We start from the raw sequence: 23,649 nt of genomic DNA, 5'->3' as shown, positions 1-23,649 counted from the left end.
ACAGAAAATCCTGTAAAAACGACAATGTTACCATAAGCAGTAGACAGAATATACTTTTAACCGCTTCATATAAAGTTCATTAGCTAATGCTATTTATGAAAACAAATTGTTGATTGAGAGAAAAGCATTATATTTCCCTGTACTTGAGTAAAAGTGAGTTTATCTGGTTTTATAAGACCAGTTTATGACCGATGCATTGGCTGGAGAGCAATGAGAAAGCTCCCACATCTTCTAAGAGTGTAATAGATTGTGTTCATTATGGAAAATTGTGAACTGAGAAAAATTCAGCATACTGACTATATAGATTTATTTTAAATATAGGACGATTGTTGCAGCAGGTGCAGTAGAGGAAAAGAATGCAAAAAAATATAAATTCAGTGCAATACACACAATGCCCCATAAAAAATGTAATCAAGTTTTATGAGCATATAGATATAAGGTCACCATTGTTAATGCTATTGATAATGCATTTGCCAGACCAATAGCTAAAGCTCCACTGTGAAAGCAGTGCAATCGAACCCAGATTAATCAATTAGCATCGTGTGCATTTTACAATTGAAACAAAGATGTGTGCCATTGGGACAAGCTCGCTGTCACTCGAGAAAACCACCAGAAAATGCTTTAATTGTATTTGCGGCTCGGTCGCTGCCCCGCCTCTTAAGTGGTCCGATTGGTCCCTTTTAAGATTGCTTAAATTTCGCGCGTCCTGATTGGCCGAGAGAGCTTTCTGTTTTGATTGCATGCCAGCAGCCGTCTGGAAGGGGAGGGGAAGCCGTCTGCCTTCCGCTTCTGGGCTGGATTGACACACAATGAGGAGCAGAGGCTGGGGAGACGCTCCACTAACGCCGCTGTAAATAAATACAACAATCACTGAGGCCAGAGAAACATGGAGAACCAGGTACAGTGGCTTTTGTGTCTCCTTGTGGAATCTGAACTTTTCACGGAGAAAACGCCAGCAGGCTGCGCGCTGCCAGGGCAGGAATGAGTCCTCTGTTCTGCTAGCCAGAAGAAGAAAAAAATGCTCCTGCTGCTAATGAACTCGTAGTTGTTTGGCTCTGGAGCTATGCTAGCTGGGCACTCATACATCGGTATTTACCGCTAGCTAGCTTCAGTCTACCACACCATTCAGCGCCGCTGCATAGCTGTAGCCACAAGCAGGCACACAAAGAGATCTACACCTGGTGTTTATTCCGCTCTGCCGTGTTTTAAACGCACGTGCACGTTTCTGAGCAGCACGCAGACCAGTTTGAGTCGAGGTTTTGTTGTAGCTAAGCTAAGCTAGTCTACCTACCAGGAGAGTGGCGGCCGTTGGCTAAAGGCTAAGGAGCCGCTACAAGGCGCCGGGGAAAAGATTTGTCCTCTCCAGGTTGGGCTGGAGAGGCGGGGTGGTGTCTCACTGCCAGCGGCCTGAAACCCTCACATGGAAGGCGAATAAAGCCACCAATCATCGCACAACTTCTGTAATCTCGCCGGATTATTATGCCAACAATTGGTTAGTGTGTACCACATTCTTGGTTGTGGACTAAAATACACGCAGCCTGGTGGAAAGGCTAACACGTTCTGTGTGCAGACGTTTAACTTATCCAGTAATGATGACCACCCATGCATTTGCTGATCATTGCAAAGCAAAGAACCCAGAGTACGAAACAGCCGTTTAATGACGTGTGCCCGTTGCCTTTCACATTTTAATACATTTGCACAGTTAAGATTTATGTCACCCCCAGAAGGCTACATCATTTATTTAGTAGAAAACAGAAATGCGGGTAGACTAAATTACATGTCCTCTTAACTGTGAGGGGGATATTTCTTCAAAAATGGGTTACTCTCTAAATGCCTGAGGTTATTCAGGACTATATTTCAGATGGTTGGGCCACACACACCCATGGAAAGTGGCTCAGCCACTTTCTTGGAGCTAGTCCCCATTCAGCGTTGGGCCCTTTGAAGTTTTAACTAGATCTGTGAGTGCTCATCTCAGAGGAAGTCTTCTGCTACAAGTTAAATGAACAGTGTAGTTGTACTTCTGTTGTGTGTGAATGTATGTGAAAGATTTGCATGAGATTTTTCATTCTCGTTACTCAAATATATGCACAATTGCCAGTCCCAAAGTACACATAGCTGAAAGCAACGCAGCCTTCCAAGGAAACCTATCTCCATGAACATGATGAAGTTGAGTTGTTGTTAATGTGTTTAATAGAGGTAGTGATTCCGCTTTATGGTCATTTTACACTCTGTAGTTTGTGGTACTATGGAATTGTATTGCTTTGTACTAGAAGGTGTTTTTAATAGTTTGTCAACCCGCATTAAGCATTATGACTTCATGAAAATGAATATGTATTGCTCAGTCATTCAATTATACCGCTTTATTCGTAGGAAGGCCACATTAAAATGCAGTCTAGTCGGTCAGATCCAGAGTCAAGACCGAAAGAGAGGCTAGTGTTGTGTTTGAGTTTATTTATTGCACATTACAGTGTAATGGCACAGCCAACGTGCTTTATGCAGAGAGAGTGTGAAGCAGGGTTCGTGACTTCATGTGTTAATACTGAAAACGTTGCTATTTTCTAGTTATGAGATGTGCATTATGAACCCTGCAGTTGGGTGACAGGATGAGTGGCCATGCATCTTGTTGTAATCCCCACATGTTTATTCACACACCCAAGTCTCACTTGTTTTCCTTGGGTGCTGCTGTTATTTGTGACCCCAGTGGCTCTCTGGGATTGACCGCTTTTCAATAGAGTAACTGTTTTGCATATTTTAGATGCAAGGTTTGGTGTGATGATGATGAAGGAACCCGCAGCTTCGTCAAAGCACAGCTGCTGTCACAGTTGTTTGTGTGTGTGTTTAAGCGAGGGGAAACTTTCTGACTCTTAAAAAAGAATAGTGATGGTTTATTAGCTGAAAGAGATTAACATGGTCATGTTGAGTGTTATTGACATGTCAGCTGGGACTTCATTGTTTTCCTGGGAGCCAGTGTTTCTGCCAAAATGAGTATTTCTCCTCACTAGGAGAGAGAGGGAGCATGCCTGTACCATGTCAGTGTAAGTGGCTTTGCGTTTTATGGTTTTCTTGCCTTTTATAGAGGAAAGCTTAATAAATATATTGTCGGTCTGATACTATGAGAATTGAATGATGATGAAACTTTTTTTTTTTAAGATCTATGTCCTATGTGTTTAATATATTCAGGCAGTGCACTGCAGTTCAATCAATGTCCATCTCCGTCAAGGTTCTTTTAATTTAATATATTTATATTCCCAGACTAATATTGCCTCCCGGGCTCATAATGTTCTCATTATTGGTAGTTATTATAGTCAGTGGTGAGTTTTTCAGATGCATATTCTTCATACTTTACATATATTTAATATGACAGTTTGACACCGTTCATTCATGCCTAAAGTTAATTGCAGATTCAAATCAGGGGACGGATACACATTATTTTTCACTCATGGATACGGCCTTGGCGGGTGTTTGCATGCCCAAAGTGCCCTTCTAGTTTATAGCCAATCAGTAGCAAATTAATTGTTAAATGAATCGTTTGAGTCATACAATCCAAGTGCTTGCTTTCAGGTTTTGCTTCTTTTCTCAGGTTTCTATCACTAAATTATATTTGGGTTTTTGACGTCACCTTTAGCTCTGGGGAATTTTAATGGGCATTTTCTGACCATATAGACAATCTTTAGTTGCAATCCTAGTATCCTAATATTTTCTCTGTAGCTGCAACTAATGATTCTTTTAATTGTTGAAACATCTGCCAATTATTTTCTTAATAAACCAATTAATCATTTTCTCTGTAATTTTATGATAATCTCAAACCCAAGATGTGATCTTTAAAATGTATCATTTTGTCCCACAGACGGTCCAAAACAAATATATAATGGATACGTTTGCTGTCACACAAATCAAGGAAAGGCAGCAAATACTCGCTAAAACTAGTCAAAGTTGTTTTCTTGAAAAGCATAAAATTGTGCAAATAGGTCCTTATTAATTAGTCTGTCGACCATCTAATCAACTCCGCTCCTAATTTTCTCAGCATCATATTGCATCTTGGGCTCATAATTTTCAGATTACTGGCAGAATTTTCAGTTTATTGTTCCCTTCCATTTCTATTAGAGAGTCACCATCTTCCTCTTGGGCTCATTATCACCCTGGTTTTTATGTTATCCTTATTATAACAGTCTTGATTTTGTGGAGTCGTCGGGGGGTTGGAGGGGGCTTGTTGATGATTGGAGGGACTCCACGACTGCTCACCATGGGTGTGGTGGTGTCTGGAGTTTAAGGGCATTACTGCCACAGAATGGCTGGGCAGAGTGCCAGGCAAGGGAGGTGTGTGTGTGTGAGAGAGAGAGAGCGAGAGAGAGAGGTAGCGAGCGAGCCAGGGAGTGCCAGACCAGCTCATCTCAATCCCGTCCCCTCTAATCCCCCCACTCAGTCCCAGCTCACGAGCTGCTCTGTGCCCGGGCCAAATCCCCACATTCTTCAGTCCTCCCCTGGACATAAAGTGCCTTTCTGTCCCTCCCACCCTCCCACCTCCCTGTTCCCTTCTGCACTCCCATCTCCATAGCCTCTTCACTTGCTATGGCGATTCCCACCAGCACAATGTCATTTACTTGTCCCGTCGCTGTCATTGTTCTTGGCAGAGAGAGGTAGCCCAAAAATGTGCCCCTCCTCTGGACAAACCTTTAGAGATCCGTCGGCTTGGGCAGCTAATTACTCCCATTCCACGGGGAGCGTCCCGACACCAATCCAGCTTTGTGTTTGTCCAGACCAAGTGTTCAGCCTCTTCTCCCGAGTACAAAGTCCACAAAAAGTAGGGATTCAGAGGTTTTTGTTCAAGGTGGAATCAGAAACCGGAGTAATGGCCCCTGGGTATAATCTCACTACTAGAAACCTCAGTTTGCAAGGTGTCTGCCACTCCAATCTAGAATTATTGAAGTGGGTAGGATTGGCTAACTATTATTTTTCCTCATCAATTAACCTGCAGATTATTTTTCTTGATGAATTGTTTGGTCTATAAATCAACAGTGGACGTTATGGTGATGCGCTGTTTTCGCTGACCAGCACTTAAAATATATTCAGTTTGTGATGATAAAGAACAGGAAAGCAAATTCTCACACCTAAGTATACTAATATATATTTTATTTTTTATTTCTGTAATCTCATTTTATGTTTTTGTAGGCTTTCTGCAGCTCTACTTCTACCGCAGAGCTGCAGAAAATGATGTCCATCGGTCTCCCAGAGTCTATGGTGTTATTTTCAGATGTCTTGTTTGGTCATTGACCAACTGTCGTAAATCCCAAATATATTGAGTTTATTATTAAAGAAGTAAAAAAACAAACAGAAGAGGCTGTTGCCAGTTAATTATTTTTCATTTATGCTTAGAAATTGACCTAAACTCGTTAAAATTCCTTGTTATATTTAATGGTTACAATATTTTTTGAAGCCCCACGTAACTCTGGTTTTGAAATATGCAATATTAATCAAATTGATTTGCTTAACTAATAACCATCTCAGCTCTACATAGTTGTTTCAGTATCAGTACGACTGTTATCATTTAAGTATTTTACAGACAAGGAAGCCATGTAGGATGAACCTACATACATTAAGGTTAACCAACTCTTTGACAGTTTGTTTTTGTGATGTTTTTAGAAAAATTGATCAGTTAGAAAATTTGAAGATGTCATAAGAAAGTGTGATTTAAAAAAAAAAAATGTTAAGTGCCTGTTTTTGCACAGTTTATTTGAATCTTTGAATATTTTGAAATTGAGCATCTTTGGTTCAAGGGTTTTTATATGCTTAACATATTCAGCATAGCCAGAAAAGAAAAACATTACATTTACATGCAAGTCTTTTCTATTATGAAAAAGTAATAAATCAACATGCATCCACATCCCAAGGCATTTATTTGACCTTTCTCTGCTCACTACATTATGTACAAAGTGAAGATAACACATGCTTTTCCTTTCTATCTTTTTCACGTAACTAAGAAACGTGGTAAGATAAATCTTTAACATGTGTTCTTTAGTGGATTGTGTTTTTGATGGCAGATTCAGAAAAAATGGAGAAATTTGGTCGATGCATTCGGTCGGTAATTGAAGCGTTTTGTTATTTTTCTTGTTTTTTTTAATGGAGTTCTGGAGTTCTTTGACTTGGACACCAGCTCAGCACGGGAGTGTGCAGCCGGCCAGCTGTCCGTGTCCTGCTTTAATGCTGGCTCTGACATCATTTGTTGACTCCAACCTTCTAGTTGGCACTAGCTAAATCTTGGGACGTAGTTTACGTTTTGACTGCTGTCTTGTGGGATGAGATCTCATTCCAGTCCTGTTGTCGAGCGCTGCACACACCCATCGCTGCCCGGCTGTCACACATCCACACAACTCAGTTGGAAAAGCTCTTGTTAAAACACTGACTAAGCGGCTATCACACCAATTTTAACGGCAGGATATTGCTATACTCCTAGTATCAGCATACCGTGCAACCCTAGTTCCTCATCACCTCCAGCAGTTTCTTGATTTAAATAATGTTGTCCTTGTAGTTAACATTTGATTCTTTTTGGCTTGTGTCTATTCTCCCACAGGCCTACTATTCGTGTTTGACAGTTTTATCTTTATCTGTCTGCTTTCAGTGCACAGTGCAGGTGAAGTTGGAGTTGGGCCACAGAGCCCAGCTACGGAAGAAAGTGACATCAGAAGGCTTCACCCACGACTGGATGGTGTTTGTCCGAGGGCCAGAGACCTGCGACATCCAGCACTTTGTAGAGAAGGTTGTCTTCCGCCTGCATGAGAGCTTCCCTAAACCCAAGAGAGGTGAGACGGACAGATAACAGATTTGCACACGTTTACTTTCATAGCGTAGGTCCCGCACCAAAGTAATTTAGTTCTTTAGATGAAGCCTAAAAGACTAAGTCATAAATACAGCATGAGACATGAATGGTGGATGGGGGGATAATGGTTTGCATGCTTTTTTCAGGTGCAAGACTGTTCTTAATTTTTAAATTAAATTGTGTTTATATGATCATTTACAGAGGTCAGAGTGAGTGTAGGCAGCACAGACACTGCTTTCACAAACAGTGCACTAGTGGATACAGTAATGGAAGTAATTTGTCTTTTATATTATCATTTATTATAATATATGTTATTGTTTCCTTCTTGTTAACTGGTGCCCTCACTATCCATTTTGTAAATACGTAAACATGTTGGCCAAGTTGGAAGTTTGAAACAGTTTGTCACTGTTTTAAATTGAAATCTTCTACTGGGCTGGACAAAATTATTATCATTATAAATTGTGCTCATTTTAAGGCTCAGTCTGTTCATCACATTGAATTCTTGGTTGTATATAAACTCTCTCTCCCTCTGCTCTCAAATAATGTAACATTTTGTTTTCATTTTGTGAGTCTTTTGAGGAGTATTTGTTTCTTGGATTTAGTTAATAGATTAGTCTACCTCCATTAACCCATTCTGTGGATGAGCGTTATGCTAGTAATCTAAATACTGCTATTGTCATGTCTTTGTCGATCTGCAGTATGCAAGGAGCCCCCGTACAAAGTGGAGGAGTCGGGCTACGCAGGTTTCCTCATGCCTATTGAGGTTTACTTCAAGAACAAGGTGAGATTGACTGGGCACTGATGGTAAACTATGTAGTTGTTATATTTATGGAAAGGCGATTTAGTCTGTGGGGAAGAAATTGAAAAGTGTAGGTTTTAGGAAGTACAAATAACTTTGACCTCAATATGGTTAGAGTTATGTCAATTGATTTTTACATGTTGTTTCGCCCACTGGATCTTTCTCAGCCGAATATAACAAAGTATATCTGTGTATGTGCAGTAATAAAAAAAAGAAATGTTAACAAACAGCTTTCATTTCACGAAGAGATTTTCAAAACACAAACTGTGAACTGTGTGTGTTCATTGCAAAGTTTGTTGTTAGCCCGGAGGCTTGGTTAGCCGGTCGCTAGCCTTTAGCACTTTTATGGATTTTTATTGCAGATTTTTAAGCTTTTAACACTTTTATGGAGTGCAAATGGGATGTCGGAGTGTCTATCTTGCCACCTTACCCTCTCAAAACTGAAAGAAAGCATTACTTGTCTGGAAGCCGAGCTCAGAGAAACGCGGGACCTGGTCTGTCCCACTCGCATGACTGCTCCACTCCAGTAGCGGACAAGGATCCCACTCTTCTCTGGACCGGCTCCATCATCATAGGAGCTCCAGAGCCCGAGGCTGGTTAAACCTACAGCCAAGTTCAACGCCATGTCAACAAGAACACTAGACTGCACCCCGCAAGGGTAAACATGGTGCAAAGTGCTCCTCCTCTTCCGACTCGGACCTTCTCCTGGCTGAAAGGTGTGTCATCCTGGACATGCAGGAGTTTCCGCCACTGGAGGGAGGCTCCCAACCTCCACCATCACCTCTGCCTCCAACCGACCCCGGCTCTCTGCGGACCAATCATCGGTTGATTTCTTGTGTTGGATCCTTTACTAGAAGGGAGCGCCCCGTCCCCTCTTGCTCACCATCCGTGACTCAATCGTAAGGAAAGTTTGGTGTGACCCACTACCGTGCAGGTGTCATGGTGCATTTTCAAAGGGCTTTTTTGAACAGAGACAGAATCCATCTCAGCTTTGAGGGAACACTGTCAGAAAGCACCTTTCATTCTATCACCACTGCCCCATGAATGTGACAAGCTAAGACGCAGCTCACGTGCTGATTGTGAAAACCTTTTCTCCTATTTTGCTGGAAAGGTGGAATCAATTAGACTTGGTTTATCAACCCTATTCCTACCGTCTTGGATGTTGATCAGCGGCGCCGAGAATATATGAGCTCCTTTTCTACGTCTCGTATGAGAATATCCTCCCTTTTATCTCTAGATTCTTGAAAAACTCTTACATAGCAGCTCCTCGCTGCTGTAGGAAAAACAAAAGTACCTTCGAAAAGTTTCAATCTGGTCTTCGTCAATATCACAGTACTGAGACGGCCCCTCTCAAAGTCACAAATGGCCTCTTAATGAATGCTGACGCAGGCATGTGTTCCATTCTTGTGCTGCTGGACTTAAGTGCTGCCTCTGACACAACGGATCATGGCAATCGTTCAGATAGACTGGGTGGGCATATCTGCTGCTATATTAGACTGGTTCTCATCATATCAGTCAGACAGGAAGTTCTGTGTCTCCGTGAATTACTTCATGTCATCTTTGACCCATGTCACACTCTTCATGATCTGGCTCCAGACTACTTTTTTAGACCTTCTAATCCCTCTTCCAGGATCTAGTATGAAAACTAGCTGAGGAAATAAGGCTGTCTGAGTCAGTGTCTTCTTTTAAGCCAGAAAGCATATCCTGATTCATCTGAGTTGCCTGCTTATCTGATTTTTATTTCTTATTATTTTAATCTCAGCAGCTTGTGCATTTCATCATTCACTTCAGTGTTTTATTTTCTCTCCGTGAAGCACTTTGTACCTTGTTTTGATAAGTGTTCTATAAATACATATATTGCAGGTGTTATATTATGGAATCTTTACAATCGATGTGGTTATAGTACTTGAGGAAGTGCACTGAAATATGTAGACACTGAATGAGGCCAAGCATGGACTGCCTCGCACTTAAATCTGGGTTGCGATGAGGAAAACATAGCAGCAGAAATCTAGCCTTTGTTAACCAGGTTAATTCCATAACTTGATAAAAAAAAAGAGGTTGTTATTTTAACATGATGTTTCAGAAATCAGGTTATTGTCCAAAGCCAAGAATAATGAGATTACTTGAAGTGCATGTAGATTATTTAATTGCAATGCAGTGATGGTTTAAATCTCTTGCTTGACCTTTTCTTTGGAGAATGGTTTCACTTTGGACCACCACACAAACACACACACTCCACTACAGAGTTATTTTATATGCGCTCAGCCAACCTTGAAGCACAATTGTGTTAGTAAAAGCTTTATTAGAGGGACATTTCTCTCTTTAAGTGAGAGAAATAAAACGAACAGACACTATTATACTGGCACCATCAGCCATTAAAATAAGTGATGAAAGAAAGAAAGACCCCCTTTACTCTCATTAAAGATAAGGACGATGCTTAAGAGGTATGTGCACATTAGTGTACCATCATCGCCTGCAGCTCTGCATAATATTAAGCTTCTGGACGGCACCCAAAAGTCTCACATCCCCCTCTTATGTGCAATTAACTTGTACATTATTAAGTCTGTGAAGAAGATCAAGAAAATACTTAAAGGACTAACAAGCAGAGTGTAAATATCAGCAACCATTAATCCACGTGCATTTACAATAAGACATACACGCATAAAATCTCCCAAGCATGTCTTAAGGCTTTTTCCTCTACTAATTGTGGATTCTTCCACAGCCTTTCTCAGGAATGTTTGTTGATTCTTATCAGCGTGTCGGCTCCATCTGGCTTATTGACTTATCGTGTGGTAGATCATTCATTCGGCTTGTATCTTTTGTTGTGGAATGTGTCTGTGTGATACAGAAAGACACACACAAATTGGTTTGTGTCCCACGTGCTGTAAGAGGTTTAAATTTGTATTTTTTTGTTGTTTTTGTTGTTGTTGTTGTCAGGAGGAACCAAAAAAGGTGTGTTTCAACTACGACTTATTCCTCAACTTGGAGGGCAACCCACCGGTCAACCACCTGCGCTGTGAGAAGCTCACGTTCAACAACCCCACCAAAGAATTCAGGAGAAAGCTGATCAAAGCTGGAGGGGTGAGGATGCATGACGCACTGGCTGGTTCACTGGGCTGAAGGCAGAATGAGTGACTAGAGTCAATAGCAGATATTAAGTTACAACTACCACATGATGTTTTATATCATGAGCTGCAAAATTGTGATATGATAATCAATAATTCTAGGCCATATTGTCCCCACTGGTTATTTGTCATAACATGAAAGTCTTGAATTTTACTTGGTGAATCCTGCAGAGATCCTGTCAATGTCAATGAAACGTGGGACCCTTTTGCATATTGGTTTATGTCATGTAAGATCTTCACAGAAGCATCGTAACGCTGTCTCTTTCATTTCAGGTATTGGTGGTTCCAGAGGGTGCTGAAGCCGTGTCGAGGCCCAGTCCAGACTACCCAATGCTCCCCACCATCCCTCTCTCTGCTTTCTCAGACCCCAAGAAGACAAAGACCTCTCACGTGTCAAAGGTGGGTTGAAATCTCACGCGCTTAGTACTGTCTCTTGCTCATTCATTTCAGGTATCTAACCAGAACGTGTCACAACCTCATTGATCATGCCAGTCACTTTGTATTGACATTTTTTTGAAGGGAATGGGGGCAAATGTCAAAATGAACATTGTTGAATTGGTCTTGAGAATAGACTGAGTAAAGCTTTTAATCATAGCCAGCTGTTTTTGAGCATCTGTATGTAGAATAATTCAGCCAGTGTATCTGCCAGGAGATGGGACATATCGTAAGAAAACAGGAAAATGATCCTGTTATATTTTCCACTGTTGCCACTGTTCACTTTACCAGTAATGAGAGCCTCTCCAATCCTCCAGTCTGCGTCAAGTCTTTCATAATAAAGGCTCTTATTTACATATCAGCTTTGAAAACCCGTAAAACTGTGTTGCTGATGAGTGGATGAACAGTGTGGAAGTATCATCCTCTGCCTGTATCAGCTCTGTTAAAAGCCACACCAGTGGATACAACCGTCCCCGCATGCTGACTTTGTCAGACTCGGAAGAGTCTAATCTATTGGGACTCCAGCAATACAAACAATGTAGTCCATGGTCCGTTTGCCCAGGATTGTCTGTCCTGATTGACAGCCCGTCCATACTGTAGTGCACAGTACAGTAGGGGAACCCCTCACTTTTCCTTAGTGCCACCATGAGATTACCATTTGGATCGTTTGTGAACAAATTCCTGCAAAACTAATGAAGTTTCCATCAACCTCCATTTACTTACTATTTAGTGCTAATTAGCAAATGCTACCATGCTAAAATAAGATGAATAGTATAGCTACTAATTGGCATGCTATCATTGCTGCTGTGATGCTTCATTATTGCATTAAGCTTGAAGCACCACTGTACCCAAGCACAGTCTCACAGAGCCTCTAGTGTGGTTGTAGACTCGACTGTAGTCTTCTTGCACATTTAATGAGCTGTTTTCTGTGGTTTTTAGACTAATTTCTGAGATTATTGTTATTTTGGCTGAAGTTCACACTGACCAAAGGGCTTAGTTTGACATCTCCTTTACAGTAAATAATGTGATATCAGCACAGACTATACTGGCAAGACCTTGACTGAGTCTGTTTCCTTTTATGAGACCTTTGGCTGAATGCTTTAAGAGTAGATTGACCCTGACAGTGTTTTTTTTTTCTCTCTCCAGGAACCCAGCAAAGAGGGGAGTGGTGGCAGCAGTAAAGGACCCAAACCACACAAACTGACCAAGGAGCACCGCGAACGACCTCGAAAAGACTCTGAGAGCAAAGCCACGTCAAAAGGAGACAACGACAGAGACGGAACCAGCAAGAGTGGCCGCGATCCTTCCTCTTCCTCATCCTCATCTTCAAAAAAGCCGTCGGAGATCAAAGTAAAAGATGAAGTAAAGGTCCTACCCAAGGCTGCCTTCAAGGAGCCCAAACTCACCCTGAAGGAGTCAAAGATGGAGGGCATGTCCCCTAAGGGAGGGGGGGCTGGGAGTGGAGGGGGTGGTGGGGGAGGCGGCGGTGGGGGAGGAGGTGGGGGAGGAGGCGGGGGAGGGCCCGCGGAATCTAAAGCCCCAGGGAAACGACCCTCCACTGTCGAGTCTCCCAAACCCAGCGCCAAGAAGCAGAAGAAGGTCAGCTCAGAGGGGCCGAAAGCGGCGAGTGGCGGGACCTTCACAGGCACGTCTCCTCGCGTCTCCTCCTCGTCTGCAGCCACCCAGCCATACGCAGAAAAGAAGCCCCCCAAGGAAAAAGGTCGCTGGCCCAAAGGCAAAAATGACACACAGGAGCCGAAGGAGCCCAAGAAACTTCCAGAGTCGGAGGAGTCGAATTCAGAGGACGAAGCATCTTCAAAGTCGGAGGTACATTGGTTTCACAGGAGCTTCATTTGCCAACTTATGGGAATTAGGGGGAAAAAGCTTTTAGGAAAGGATTTATAATAAAATATGTCATTATTATGATCATTCATTATATTTCAGACTTAGGGCTGCAAATGAAGGTTATTATTTTCTGGTTTAATCAATGAATCATTTCTCATAAAATAGTAAAAAAATACCTGTTTTTCTGAATTCTGAAAGCCCAATGTACCATCATATAAGACAAAGAATATCAGCAAACCGTCAAAATGATGAGAAACTCATCTATCGATAAATCAATTTATCAACTAATTTTTTTACCTCCAATGTCATGCTGTACTTGCTTATTTGTATTTTTATCCAGTTGTTCCACAACCTCATTCATAAAGATACAGAAGTATTTTGAGGTTGCTTCTCATTTACTTTCATAAGCTTTGATCTTGTATGTCGTTTCCCTAAAATTGAGGGAAAAAAACCCAATTATCACTTCCTGTGTTCATCCTGAAATCAAGGCTTATCACCCCATTTTTTTTTGGTTCCATCAACTTTCTTTACCATTTCTTTCCTCCTCCTCTCACAGCAGTCGGCCCCTTCCAGTCCCTCCAACTCCAGTTCTAGCTCTGACTCCAGTTCAGATTCAGACTTTGAGCCGGGACAGAAACAAGGGCAAGGTAAAGAGTCTGTTTACCTCGCAGAGATGAGCATTCATTTAGGTGTGTTTCTGGAGTTAATGGCTGCTGTGAGTTGTAATATAGGTGGTTCTCTCCCAGGCCCCCTTCGATCGATGGTGGAGGAGATCCAGTCAGAAGAGTCGGATGATGACGATAGTAGCTCAGAAGAGGAGACGCCCATCAAGACCAACCCCCCCAACCGTGACTCTCGGTCAGTCCTTTGTACATCTTTGGTCATCAATCAAAGACAGTGCTCCTCAGACAAACTGCATGTTTCACCGTTTTCTACACACGTTTCTCATTATTTTCGAGTTATTTGGATGCAAAAGAAGTGGCAGCCTTATGGTTCTGTTAATTGTTTTGCTACATTTTCAAAAACACGAGATTAGCACATTTTTTTGATAATATTTCAAGAAAATCGGCAAAAGGAAATGAACATTGGCAGAAGAAGAGGGCACAACGAGATGGCGTGATTAAAAGGCCGTCTCAAACCAAATCCATGTGTAAAACCTGATGACATTTGGACCAAGGCAGGTTTCACCCTAGGGCTGAACGATTCATCGTTTTTAATCGGTGGGGAGACAAACGTGATTTAGAACATAAAGACAGGTGGATGTCACTTTCAGCCTGCATCTGTCACAGCACCATAGTAATCATTGCACCACAATTCAACTGGCACAATCTGACATCACTCAAAATGTATGTTGTACAGACTTATGAGAATAAATTCCCACAGTGTGACATGCTGTGATCTTGTAAGATGATTTGGTGCTTTAACTTTCAGTACTTACTGCACAAGTCTTTTCTCAATATTGTTCACTCTGGTTGGTTTGTAAATATTGTGCCTGTTGTGTCTTCATAAAATTCTAGCATGCTGCATATTAGCAGCAAATCAGAATTCTAATCTAAGATGCACACATCTATATAAATAGTGCTAAATAACACGACGATGTGTCTGTCAGTCTGAGTGTGACTGACCTCTGGTCTGCCCCCCCCCCTTTCAGACTCAGCCTGGATAGCGAGAGTGACAGCAGTGACGGCTCGCACAGCCCCAGTCGAGACCCCGCCCCGCCCCCGCAGAAACACAGCTCCTCCAATAACAAAGTGAGTCACACACAAACTCATTTCACTGTTTAATTGGTGTATTAACAGGGACAGAAATTGTGTGACTAGAAACCAAACATGCACATATACAGTTGAGTCAGTGTTGAACCTACGATTCTGGTTTTGTTTATTCTTAGCTCATTACTGTGTTACTGAGTATTTCTTCATCCAGTATAGAGAGGCTTAGTCACGCCCCTACAGGTGGACCACCATGAGACCTTATTTTGGAAAAAAATATGACAAGTGACAAATATTTTGTAGTGTGAATTACACATATGTTTGTCTTTATAAAAGAAAAATTGCATGTCAAGAAAGCATTTTGAAGTATAATTGTTGAAGTAATTCATAAAGAGAACGACTACGCACCCAGAAGTCGTAGAAGTGACGTCACTCGCTGAAGGTACAACGCTTGTGTGTTTATGTACTCGCACAAAAAACAAGTCTTTGATTCTCTTCCTGGCTGAGAAAAAGATTTGCGAGTTAAACACATCAGATAAGACGATGTTAGACACATCATATGTGTAATTCATGGAACAATTAAATGGGATCAAAACAATATTTAATATTTGTCTCTTGCCGATGACTCGACTAATGTTGCAGGCTCGTAACGTGCACGCTCAAATAAATCCATTTTTAATATTCGTTGCATTAATTACTTGCACACGGAGTCAATGGTGAAGTCGTTTGCCATCTTTGAGCTGACAAAAAAATAACTTGAAGAGGAACTTCCTTAAGTATTACGTTGTTTATGTTTGTAGTTTTGTGATTAAATTGACTCAGGAATGTAATTAGTTTTATTTTTATTAAACTCATGTATGAGCAAAACTATCGGAACAATGAATTTAAAAAACAGTCAGATAATTTGTTTCATACAGAGATGATGTATTTTGAATTTCAGGACATGCTGTATTTTTAAAGACTTTGTTCTTACCCAACATCAAATACCTGAAACCCTTTTAGCAGACAGACAGACAGACATGTCTTACATTTCAGCCATATTAACTGTCATCAGTGTCCCAGATAGTCTCGTGGTCTCACATCACTGCCGGCTTCTCTCTTCTATGTGTTCCTCTTTTCCCTCTTTGTTGCTCTCCTTCTCTGCAGGTTTCAGGCAGAAAGAGTCCAGATTCCTCGTTTCGCTCGGAGAAGGTGTTGAAGAAGGGATACGACAAGGTAGGAAGGGTAAATCAAACGTTTTTTTATACTTTACCTCACATACACATACACACACACACACATGGATGCAGGGTTATGTGACCCTGTTTCAGCGCATCAATACATTCAAGATGAAGTAACGGACAGTGACTTGATCCAGATGTGCAGACGAAAACTGGCCCAAGAACCTTTTTTCTTCTTCTTTGTAACAAGATTATTTATGAAGTGATAAAATGAAACTTTGGTAAACTGATCCAATAACACTCCTCAACATTAGAACAGGTGGAGACGGAAAAAAGCTTGATTTCCACAGAGATTAAAATTCAAAGGAAGAGGTCTACTTCAAGATGTAGTTTAATAAAGAAAAGGTCTCCAAAGTTAAACACCTGACTTTTTCAAGCAGCAGAAACTTTCTCAGCTAAAACTACCACACAAAGGATGCATGTAGCGTTGAATAAATACACAATATACACCCTCTCTTTGTAAACTTTTGGTAGATTCACTATTTTGCAACATGCAACAACCATACAGAGTTAAAAACCACATTGTGGAAGAGAATGACTAGTTTCTCCACTAGATCTTGACTCTCTAGGACAGTCACTATTCAAAAAAAAAAGTTTGAACAAACAAACATGCAATTAATTCAGAAATAATTCAAATGCAACCCTTTTAATCTATCCTTACATATACTTTATAATTAACATTCGCCTGCTGTGCCTCCTCCCTGAGTGACAAACTAAGATTACAGAAAGCAAAACCAGAAACCTGATTATTTCTATTCCCATGTTCACACAGTAGTTTATATCACTTCAAAAGTCATGGCTCTATGAATGTTTGTTTACTACACTGACCATGTCCACTCTCTTCTGTAAACGCTGCAGGCTTACACGGAAGAACTGGTGGACCTCCATCGCAGACTGATGGCTTTAAGGGAGCGTAACGTTCTACAACAGGTCTGCTCCTGCCTCTTTTTGCTTGTTCCTGTCCAACTATTTAATCTATGTGATATGAATATCGGAATAGACTGGAAACATGTGATGCATACATGGAAAACCCCATTCATTTCTCCATTAATGTAATCTGAAGGAGATGATTTTAATACCACTAATCAGTATTTAAATTTGAACATTTTTAAATGTATTTTACTTGGTGGACCATATTATGTAATGTAAGCTCATGTATATATTTTCATCATGTGATCCGAAAGCAACGGATTATGGTAAACGATAATAATTGATCGCTCCTGTCTTAGATTGTGAACCTGATCGAGGAGACGGGCCACTTCAACGTGACCAACACCACCTTTGACTTTGACCTCTTTTCACTGGACGAGTCCACCGTCCGTAAACTACAGAGCTACTTGGAGGCGACGGCCACGTGACAGCAAATGGGAACCGGCGTGGGGAAACCGGCCTGTGGATGGCGGCGGGGGAGGTAGACTCGCCACCACGTCTCCTCTTTTCAAGGAGGGGACGAGCAGCCACATCATGTCGCAGCTGTTTCACAGACCTGACTGAACAACTACCACACAAACGGAAACACACGAACAACAAACACAAGCACACATGAAGACACACCACCTTCGCGTGAAGCCGGGGAGGACACTGAAGGAGGCGGCAGAGGAGGTGTGGAAGGGAGGGTGGAGGAGGAGCGGAGTGGCTGAACTCAATCTACAGTCAGGATTTTCACTACACATCTCGTTTTTTTGAGTCTGTGCAGAGCTGTGGTATGCACCCCACACCCTCTCCTTCACCCTACTGCACTCCCGCCTTTGCAAGGGGAAGTATTCCCCTCCTCCTCTTCCTCCTCTACCTCCCCCTTCACACGCACACTCCTTACTCGGCAGAACACTTCAGTCCCCTTCCCCCTGCTGTCAGCTGGAGCTCATTTGTCTCCAGACATACTCTTTGATTCGTCTGTGTGTGTGTGTGTGCGTGTTGACTGTGTGCGCGTTGACTGTGTGCGCGTTGACTGTGTGTGCGTGCGTGTGTGTGTGTGTTGACTGCGTGTGTGTGTGTTGACTGCGTGTGTGTGTGTGCGTGAGCGCTGCTGAGGTTTATGAGGCGATGTTGTCTTTGTGGTTACCGACTTCTCTTTGTGCGTGAAGCTCGAGCACAAATGACAGCCGGTTCCTACACACACACACACACACACACACACACACACACACACACACACACACACACACACACACACACACACACACACACACACCAAACAAATACAGATCCAGGTAATAATTTACTTTAACCCCCCTTTTGATCATTTACAGGCACTTTATAAACATTCAATAAATGGTTTATATGACATGTTGTAATGTAGTTGTAAGTATAAATGAATCCCTACTATGTGGAGCTTGTTGTATAAACTGATAATGAAAGACAGTGTAGTAAAATACAAACGACAATTCTTATTGTTATATGTGCTTACAACCACATTACAGTGTGTTATAAACCCTTTTAAAATCTTTACAGTGCTTATAAATGCCAAATGTGGCCATTAAAGTAAAAAGGTACCCAATTTCATGCATATGTTTGTCTCCCAGGTCCTTACACCTAAAGCCTCGGACATAGAGACGTGTGTGTGTGTGTGTGTGTGTGTGTGTGTGTGCGTGTTTGTGTGTGTGTGTGTTGGATGTGGTTTCTCTGTTGTCTGAAAACACATGTTCTGTTGAGTTTACCCTCTACTTCCTCGCACTGAAAGCTGAGCCTTGACCTCCTACCAACAGCCCCCCTCTCCTTTCCCACTGAAGCCCCCTCACTCCATCCTTTCTCCCATATTCTCATATTGGCGTGCATGAAAGGGCTCGACTGCTCGCGGCCTGAGCAGTAGAGGATCACTCCTGAATTGCCTTCTAAGTGGTGGGTAGGCTGGGGAGGGGGATTTAAAAAAAAAAAAAAAAAAAAAAAAGCCGTGAAAAAGTAGCCATACTTGTCTCCCAGAATCCAAAACTAAGAAAAAAAAAAAATAGGGGCCACGCTTTTTTTACATTTTATTTTTCTACAAGTGCATTTTATGTATTTATTCCCAAACTGCGGTTAAGATAACCTGTGAGCTATGAATGTATATCGCTTTTACTTTTCTACGGCTAGCAACAGCCCCACTCTAGTGCCTTTTTCTGCGACTTGCAGTGTGAGGGGGGGTACGCTCTGTTAGCCATGGTCACACAGATTGAAACAACCCCCCCCCCCCCCCCCCCAATACCCCAAACAAGTGTTGTGTAGGTGTTATATAGGGATGCCTGGATATCCAGTATTGTCTTATTGGCTTCCATCCCTGCTTCTCTTTTTCCAGTGTCTTTGTAGGCTGTCGTCATTCTATCAGATACATTTTTGTTAATCGAGCCCTCTAGCAGTTTGAAGACCACTACTTTTCCTTAATGGTGATCATGTCTTTAAGTTCTGGGTTTCTGAGATTAAGTTCAGTGTTTGGAAGAGGAAGCGTCCGGTGACTGCGTGGTAGTGACTCCTATTAATTAGCTCTAGTAGCCGTTGCTTCAGCTGGTGTCGTTTTGTTTCGTGAGACGGTTGTCATGGAATAGGGTAGGGGTTTTACTCTTTAAGCCGTTGACAGTATTTCCACTGATGGTGGGCTGTTTGATACCAAGTTACCAGGCGCTTTAAGAGCATCATCAAAGGGCATGTAGGCAGGTAAATAAGCTAAAGAAAAGCCTTCTCAAGTTTTCTTTCCCTGTGTATCTGAAGTGTATCTCTCAGGGCCCTGCATCATGAAGCATCAGGGTTAGACTGATCACTTTAACCCCGGCTGCGGGTCTCACAAAGCTGCCTCACTTTAACCCGTTTAAGTTACTAAACCTGCTACTTCAGAGTCGTTTCATTAGAATATCATATCAAAACCAGTCCAATATTAGTCACAATGAGCACAAAGCAACACGTTTACACACCAGTAGACTCGCTTAACATTACACGCTCACAATCTCATTTAAGTTGTTTTGTTCTGCTTGTACGTCATTATAACAGATAACAGTAGTGATCAATCCACAGTTTTCAATATTGAATGATATATTGCAGTTTATTTACAATACATTTAATTGAAGTGAAATTCTTTAACTGGTACAGCGTACTCTATTTTTACATTTACTATCCTTATCCATACTACTGCAGGGACTCAAAGTGACAATGATCAGAAATTAAAACAAGCACCCCCTAATAGCATCCACACATTGATAATTAGCTACTGGTAGATCATATACACATGTTGAGTCCATCATTGTTAACATCAGGACGCATCGGAGTGCATTGTCACTTCGGTTGTAGCCACTTTCCAAAGGAAATAAAGGCAGACTGTGAAACCTCAAGGTTAGGTTCAGAGCCAGTATGAGGCTAAAGTACTGTTGCTATGGTTACACGCAGTTAAATATACCTCCTGCACTGATTTTACAACAATTTAACTGCGATTAAACTGACGTGAACTATGTTTCTTTGTCCAGATGTTAGACGTTGTGCAAGTGGACACCTGCCACACGATTGGAGATTTTAGTTTCCCCCTTTCTTTGGTCGTGGAATGATGAGCAATAATTACAATTTATTTTCCTGTTTCATGTACGCGATTACTCTCCAGCTATTTGCAGCAGAAACGGTTCATTTTTAAATGTGTTTATCAAGAGACGTAGAAGCACAAATTATCAATTTCTTAATTTCGTTTAATGTCCACTGTAGCCTATTACTTTAAGTATTATGTTTACTTTTTATGTTATATATGTAAATACGGTTACATTTAATGTATGTGGCCTAGATTTCTTGATTTATTTATTTGTTTTATCTTTTTATATCAGTGAGTATTACGTTTTCCCAGAGAGATCCACATTTTTTAAGCTTCTGATCATGAGATTGGCTTTCATGTATACAAACTCCTAATATCTTTGATAAATTGTGGATGAACGGAGCCAGGAGGCAGCTTTGTGAGACCGGTTTCCAGGATCGCCAGTGTTTTGTGAAGCCAGAACACCCCAAAGAAAGCCAGAATGAGGTGAACTTGCTTCTTGATTCAGGCCCCTGTTGTGTTAGTTCCTGTGGCCCCTTTAGGCTTCTCACACTCACACACACACACACACACACTTGCCCACTGTGGTACAAATCTTCAATGAGCGATTCCCTCCCTCCCCTCTTCTGTTTTCTTCCTGCCGAAAGTGTTTCTATTCCAACGCTTCGATAGCTTTAATACTTCTTTCTCTTTTTTCTGTTGCCTGCTTGGCTCAGCGACATGAACACACTCCCTCTGCCCTTACTGTAAACGCCGTCTGACCACGGAAAACGTGTCCCAAAAAAGTAAAAAAAAAAAAAGAAAACTGGATTCCTGCCGCCTTATGTGCCCTGCAGTAAGCCCCCCTCCTGTCCTCACCCCCCCACCCCCCGTCCCACCCTCATTTTCTCTAGGTGTGCCTCTGTCAACAGAACTTCAGGCCGTTATTTTACTGAGAATGAACTTTGCAACTTGTGTGAGTGACGTTTGTGCATCTGCGAGTGTGTTTGTCAGCGATAGGAGAGATTTTAAAAACCAACCTTCCTGTCCTCTTCTCTGTGCATAGATGTGGGAACTTTTAAGTCCGCGTTCATGAACTTTGACCTTTGACCAGGCACTATTCAGTCCCTTGTGGTGGTTGAGAAGGGGAGGTTACATGGGGACTCGAGAGAAGCCCCACTGTCTACTCACAGTCAATGTTTTATTTATGGACCTCTGCACTTTTGGCTGTGATGACTTCAGTACTTAAGTAGTTACCTGAACTGTATTTTTAAGGATTTTATACAATATTTACATGCAATACGATATTAATTGATTTTTTTTTTTTTTTTTTTTTTTTTTTTTTGCCAACCAATTTTTTTGTTTTGTTTGTTTCTTATTTAATTGTCTTTATTTTGGCATGATTTGTCACTATTATTCACAAACAAACATGCCCGTTGGATCTATTTTAGGCATGAAACATTACAGGGGATGTTCCCTGTATGTTTTTGTGTGTCATGATTCTGATGACAGCTGAACACCAAGAAGCAGGTGTGGGAAAATGTTTGCTGGATGAGCTATACTTTATCACTGTCTGCTTCCAGTAGGAATAACTGGACCAGAACAAGGACAGAAGTAGTCCAACACTTTGGTTCAGGGAACTGAAATGTTGACCTAAAAATGTTTTTTTTTTTTTTTTTTTTTTTAAGTCAAGTTCAATTATGGTTTTGAGTGTTTATTTTCTACTCACTCGTAAAAGTCTTTACCCAAACAGTCACCTAATTGTATTATTAATTTGAGCCTGAAGAAACACATCATAGGAAACCATAGAGTTGCAAAGTGGGTTGTAGTGGTTTTGAGCGCCCTCTGACACTGGAAGTAAAAAATGCCATTCATTTTTCCCAGTGCTGCCTTACTCACAGTTGGAGCACTTTCACTGCTTGTATCAACATGAAATTCTCCAGATTCAATCATTAATTCCAAATGATTTAAAAACTGTTGATAAATATTCAGTTGGTTAATTATGACTCCCAAGGAGCATTGCGGAAAGTAACGACCACTCGCTAAACTTTCTCACATTCAAATTGCAGGCGGAAACTAAAGATGATGCTGCAACACTGATATGCAGCTTAAATCAGTTCACTTTAATTATTGCGTCTCTTTTGGATGAAATACACCAATTTGTAAAACGGAAAATCTGCCACCTTTTTATGTGGATGTCCAATCAGAGAACAAATCCCCCCCACTGCTATATTGAACCAGAATGCTAATTTGATGTGCCTACATGTACCAGAATGTATTGCGTTTGAGTGGCGAGTTTGCTGCATCTGACAAAATAATAGACAAAATAAACTCAGTCAATAAAGGGTATACTCTTACACCTTCTCCATGGCAACAACCACTGAGGCTTTTGGGTATTCTAGTGCTTAAAGCCACCCGCAAAGCCAAAATGACAATTACATTTTCCTGAAGAGTTTCTATGTTGGGCGACACTGACGTGAACGTGGGAATAAAGAATGGAGGGAAACACTTCCAGTTCCTTTCACTTTGCAACTCTGTGCAGGTCTGTGGGGAGTGGAACATTTCAGCTGAGACTATATTATATATAATACGTGTATAATACAGCAAAGGTAGAATATCTACTGTGTGGATCTTTAGAGGGTGAGGAAAATGTCGAGGGAGGGTGGGGTGGCGGGGCATGTGCAGACGGGATGTTTCCTGTGTCAGTGGTCGTCATAATGTGTCTGTGACAAGGGGACGAGGTTGTCTGTATTTATAAAGGTTTGGTTTTTCTTAACGGAGGGTAAACGGGGGGAGGGCCGAGTCTGAAATGTGTTCCATATATTTGGTCCAAGCAGAACAAACTGGATGTGCAGAACAATTTTGATTTTTGTTTTTGTTTTGTTTCAATAAAAACTTGGCATTACAATGCCACCATGTGGCCATATGATGCAAGTTGTAAACAAGGACAAAACATGTTATTTTTAATGTTATTTTTGATTTTTAAATCATATTATTAATAAAGTCATTAAGTACTGTTGTCTCCGCGTGTTGTCCCGTCGTCATTGACCGCTGTGTGACCCCCGGTCGTGGTGCGTGGGCAGGGTTCATGTAAAGTTCATGTGATGGTCAGTGCAGTCGGCGGGGTTAAAAGGACACGCAGCAGGCCAGGCAATAATGCTCATGATGCATCGACCATCTATCGAGGAAACGCCACTATAGGAAGGGACGTTTATTGGCAAAGGCTGATCAATAAATTGTACT

General features: G+C 41.5%; 1 protein-coding gene across 2 annotated transcripts; it reads left to right on the top strand.

Moving 5' to 3' along the window:
• Window positions 1-794: 794 nt before the first annotated feature.
• mllt1a (MLLT1 super elongation complex subunit a) lies at window positions 795-22,742 on the top strand. 2 transcript variants are annotated; one of them, XM_084011892.1, is made up of 12 exons: window positions 795-898; window positions 6,617-6,797; window positions 7,513-7,595; window positions 10,551-10,694; window positions 11,012-11,137; window positions 12,320-13,000; window positions 13,575-13,665; window positions 13,765-13,876; window positions 14,670-14,769; window positions 15,874-15,942; window positions 16,806-16,877; window positions 17,177-22,742. In XM_084011892.1, the coding sequence occupies exons 1-12, from the start codon at window positions 887-889 to the stop codon at window positions 17,303-17,305; spliced, it is 1,800 nt and encodes a 599-aa protein (XP_083868018.1). In that variant the 5' UTR covers window positions 795-886; the 3' UTR covers window positions 17,306-22,742. The 2 variants fall into 2 exon arrangements, with proteins under 2 accessions (XP_083868018.1, XP_083868017.1); XM_084011891.1 differs by having other exon boundaries at window positions 15,874-15,951.
• Window positions 22,743-23,649: the final 907 nt, after the last annotated feature.

The sequence above is a fragment of the Eutrigla gurnardus genome (genome assembly GCF_963514095.1).
Source record: "Eutrigla gurnardus genome assembly, chromosome: 6".
Lineage (NCBI taxonomy): Eukaryota > Metazoa > Chordata > Actinopteri > Perciformes > Triglidae > Eutrigla > Eutrigla gurnardus.
This window is presented reverse-complemented; position numbering and strand designations above follow the sequence as displayed.

Excerpts from the sequence above, each read along its gene's own strand:
- mllt1a (XM_084011891.1), top strand. Across the intron at positions 13,666-13,764 it reads GGGACAGAAACAAGGGCAAG|GCCCCCTTCGATCGATGGTG; the intron begins GTAAAGAGTCTG and ends GTTCTCTCCCAG. Across the intron at positions 13,877-14,669 it reads CCCCCCAACCGTGACTCTCG|ACTCAGCCTGGATAGCGAGA; the intron begins GTCAGTCCTTTG and ends CCCCCCTTTCAG.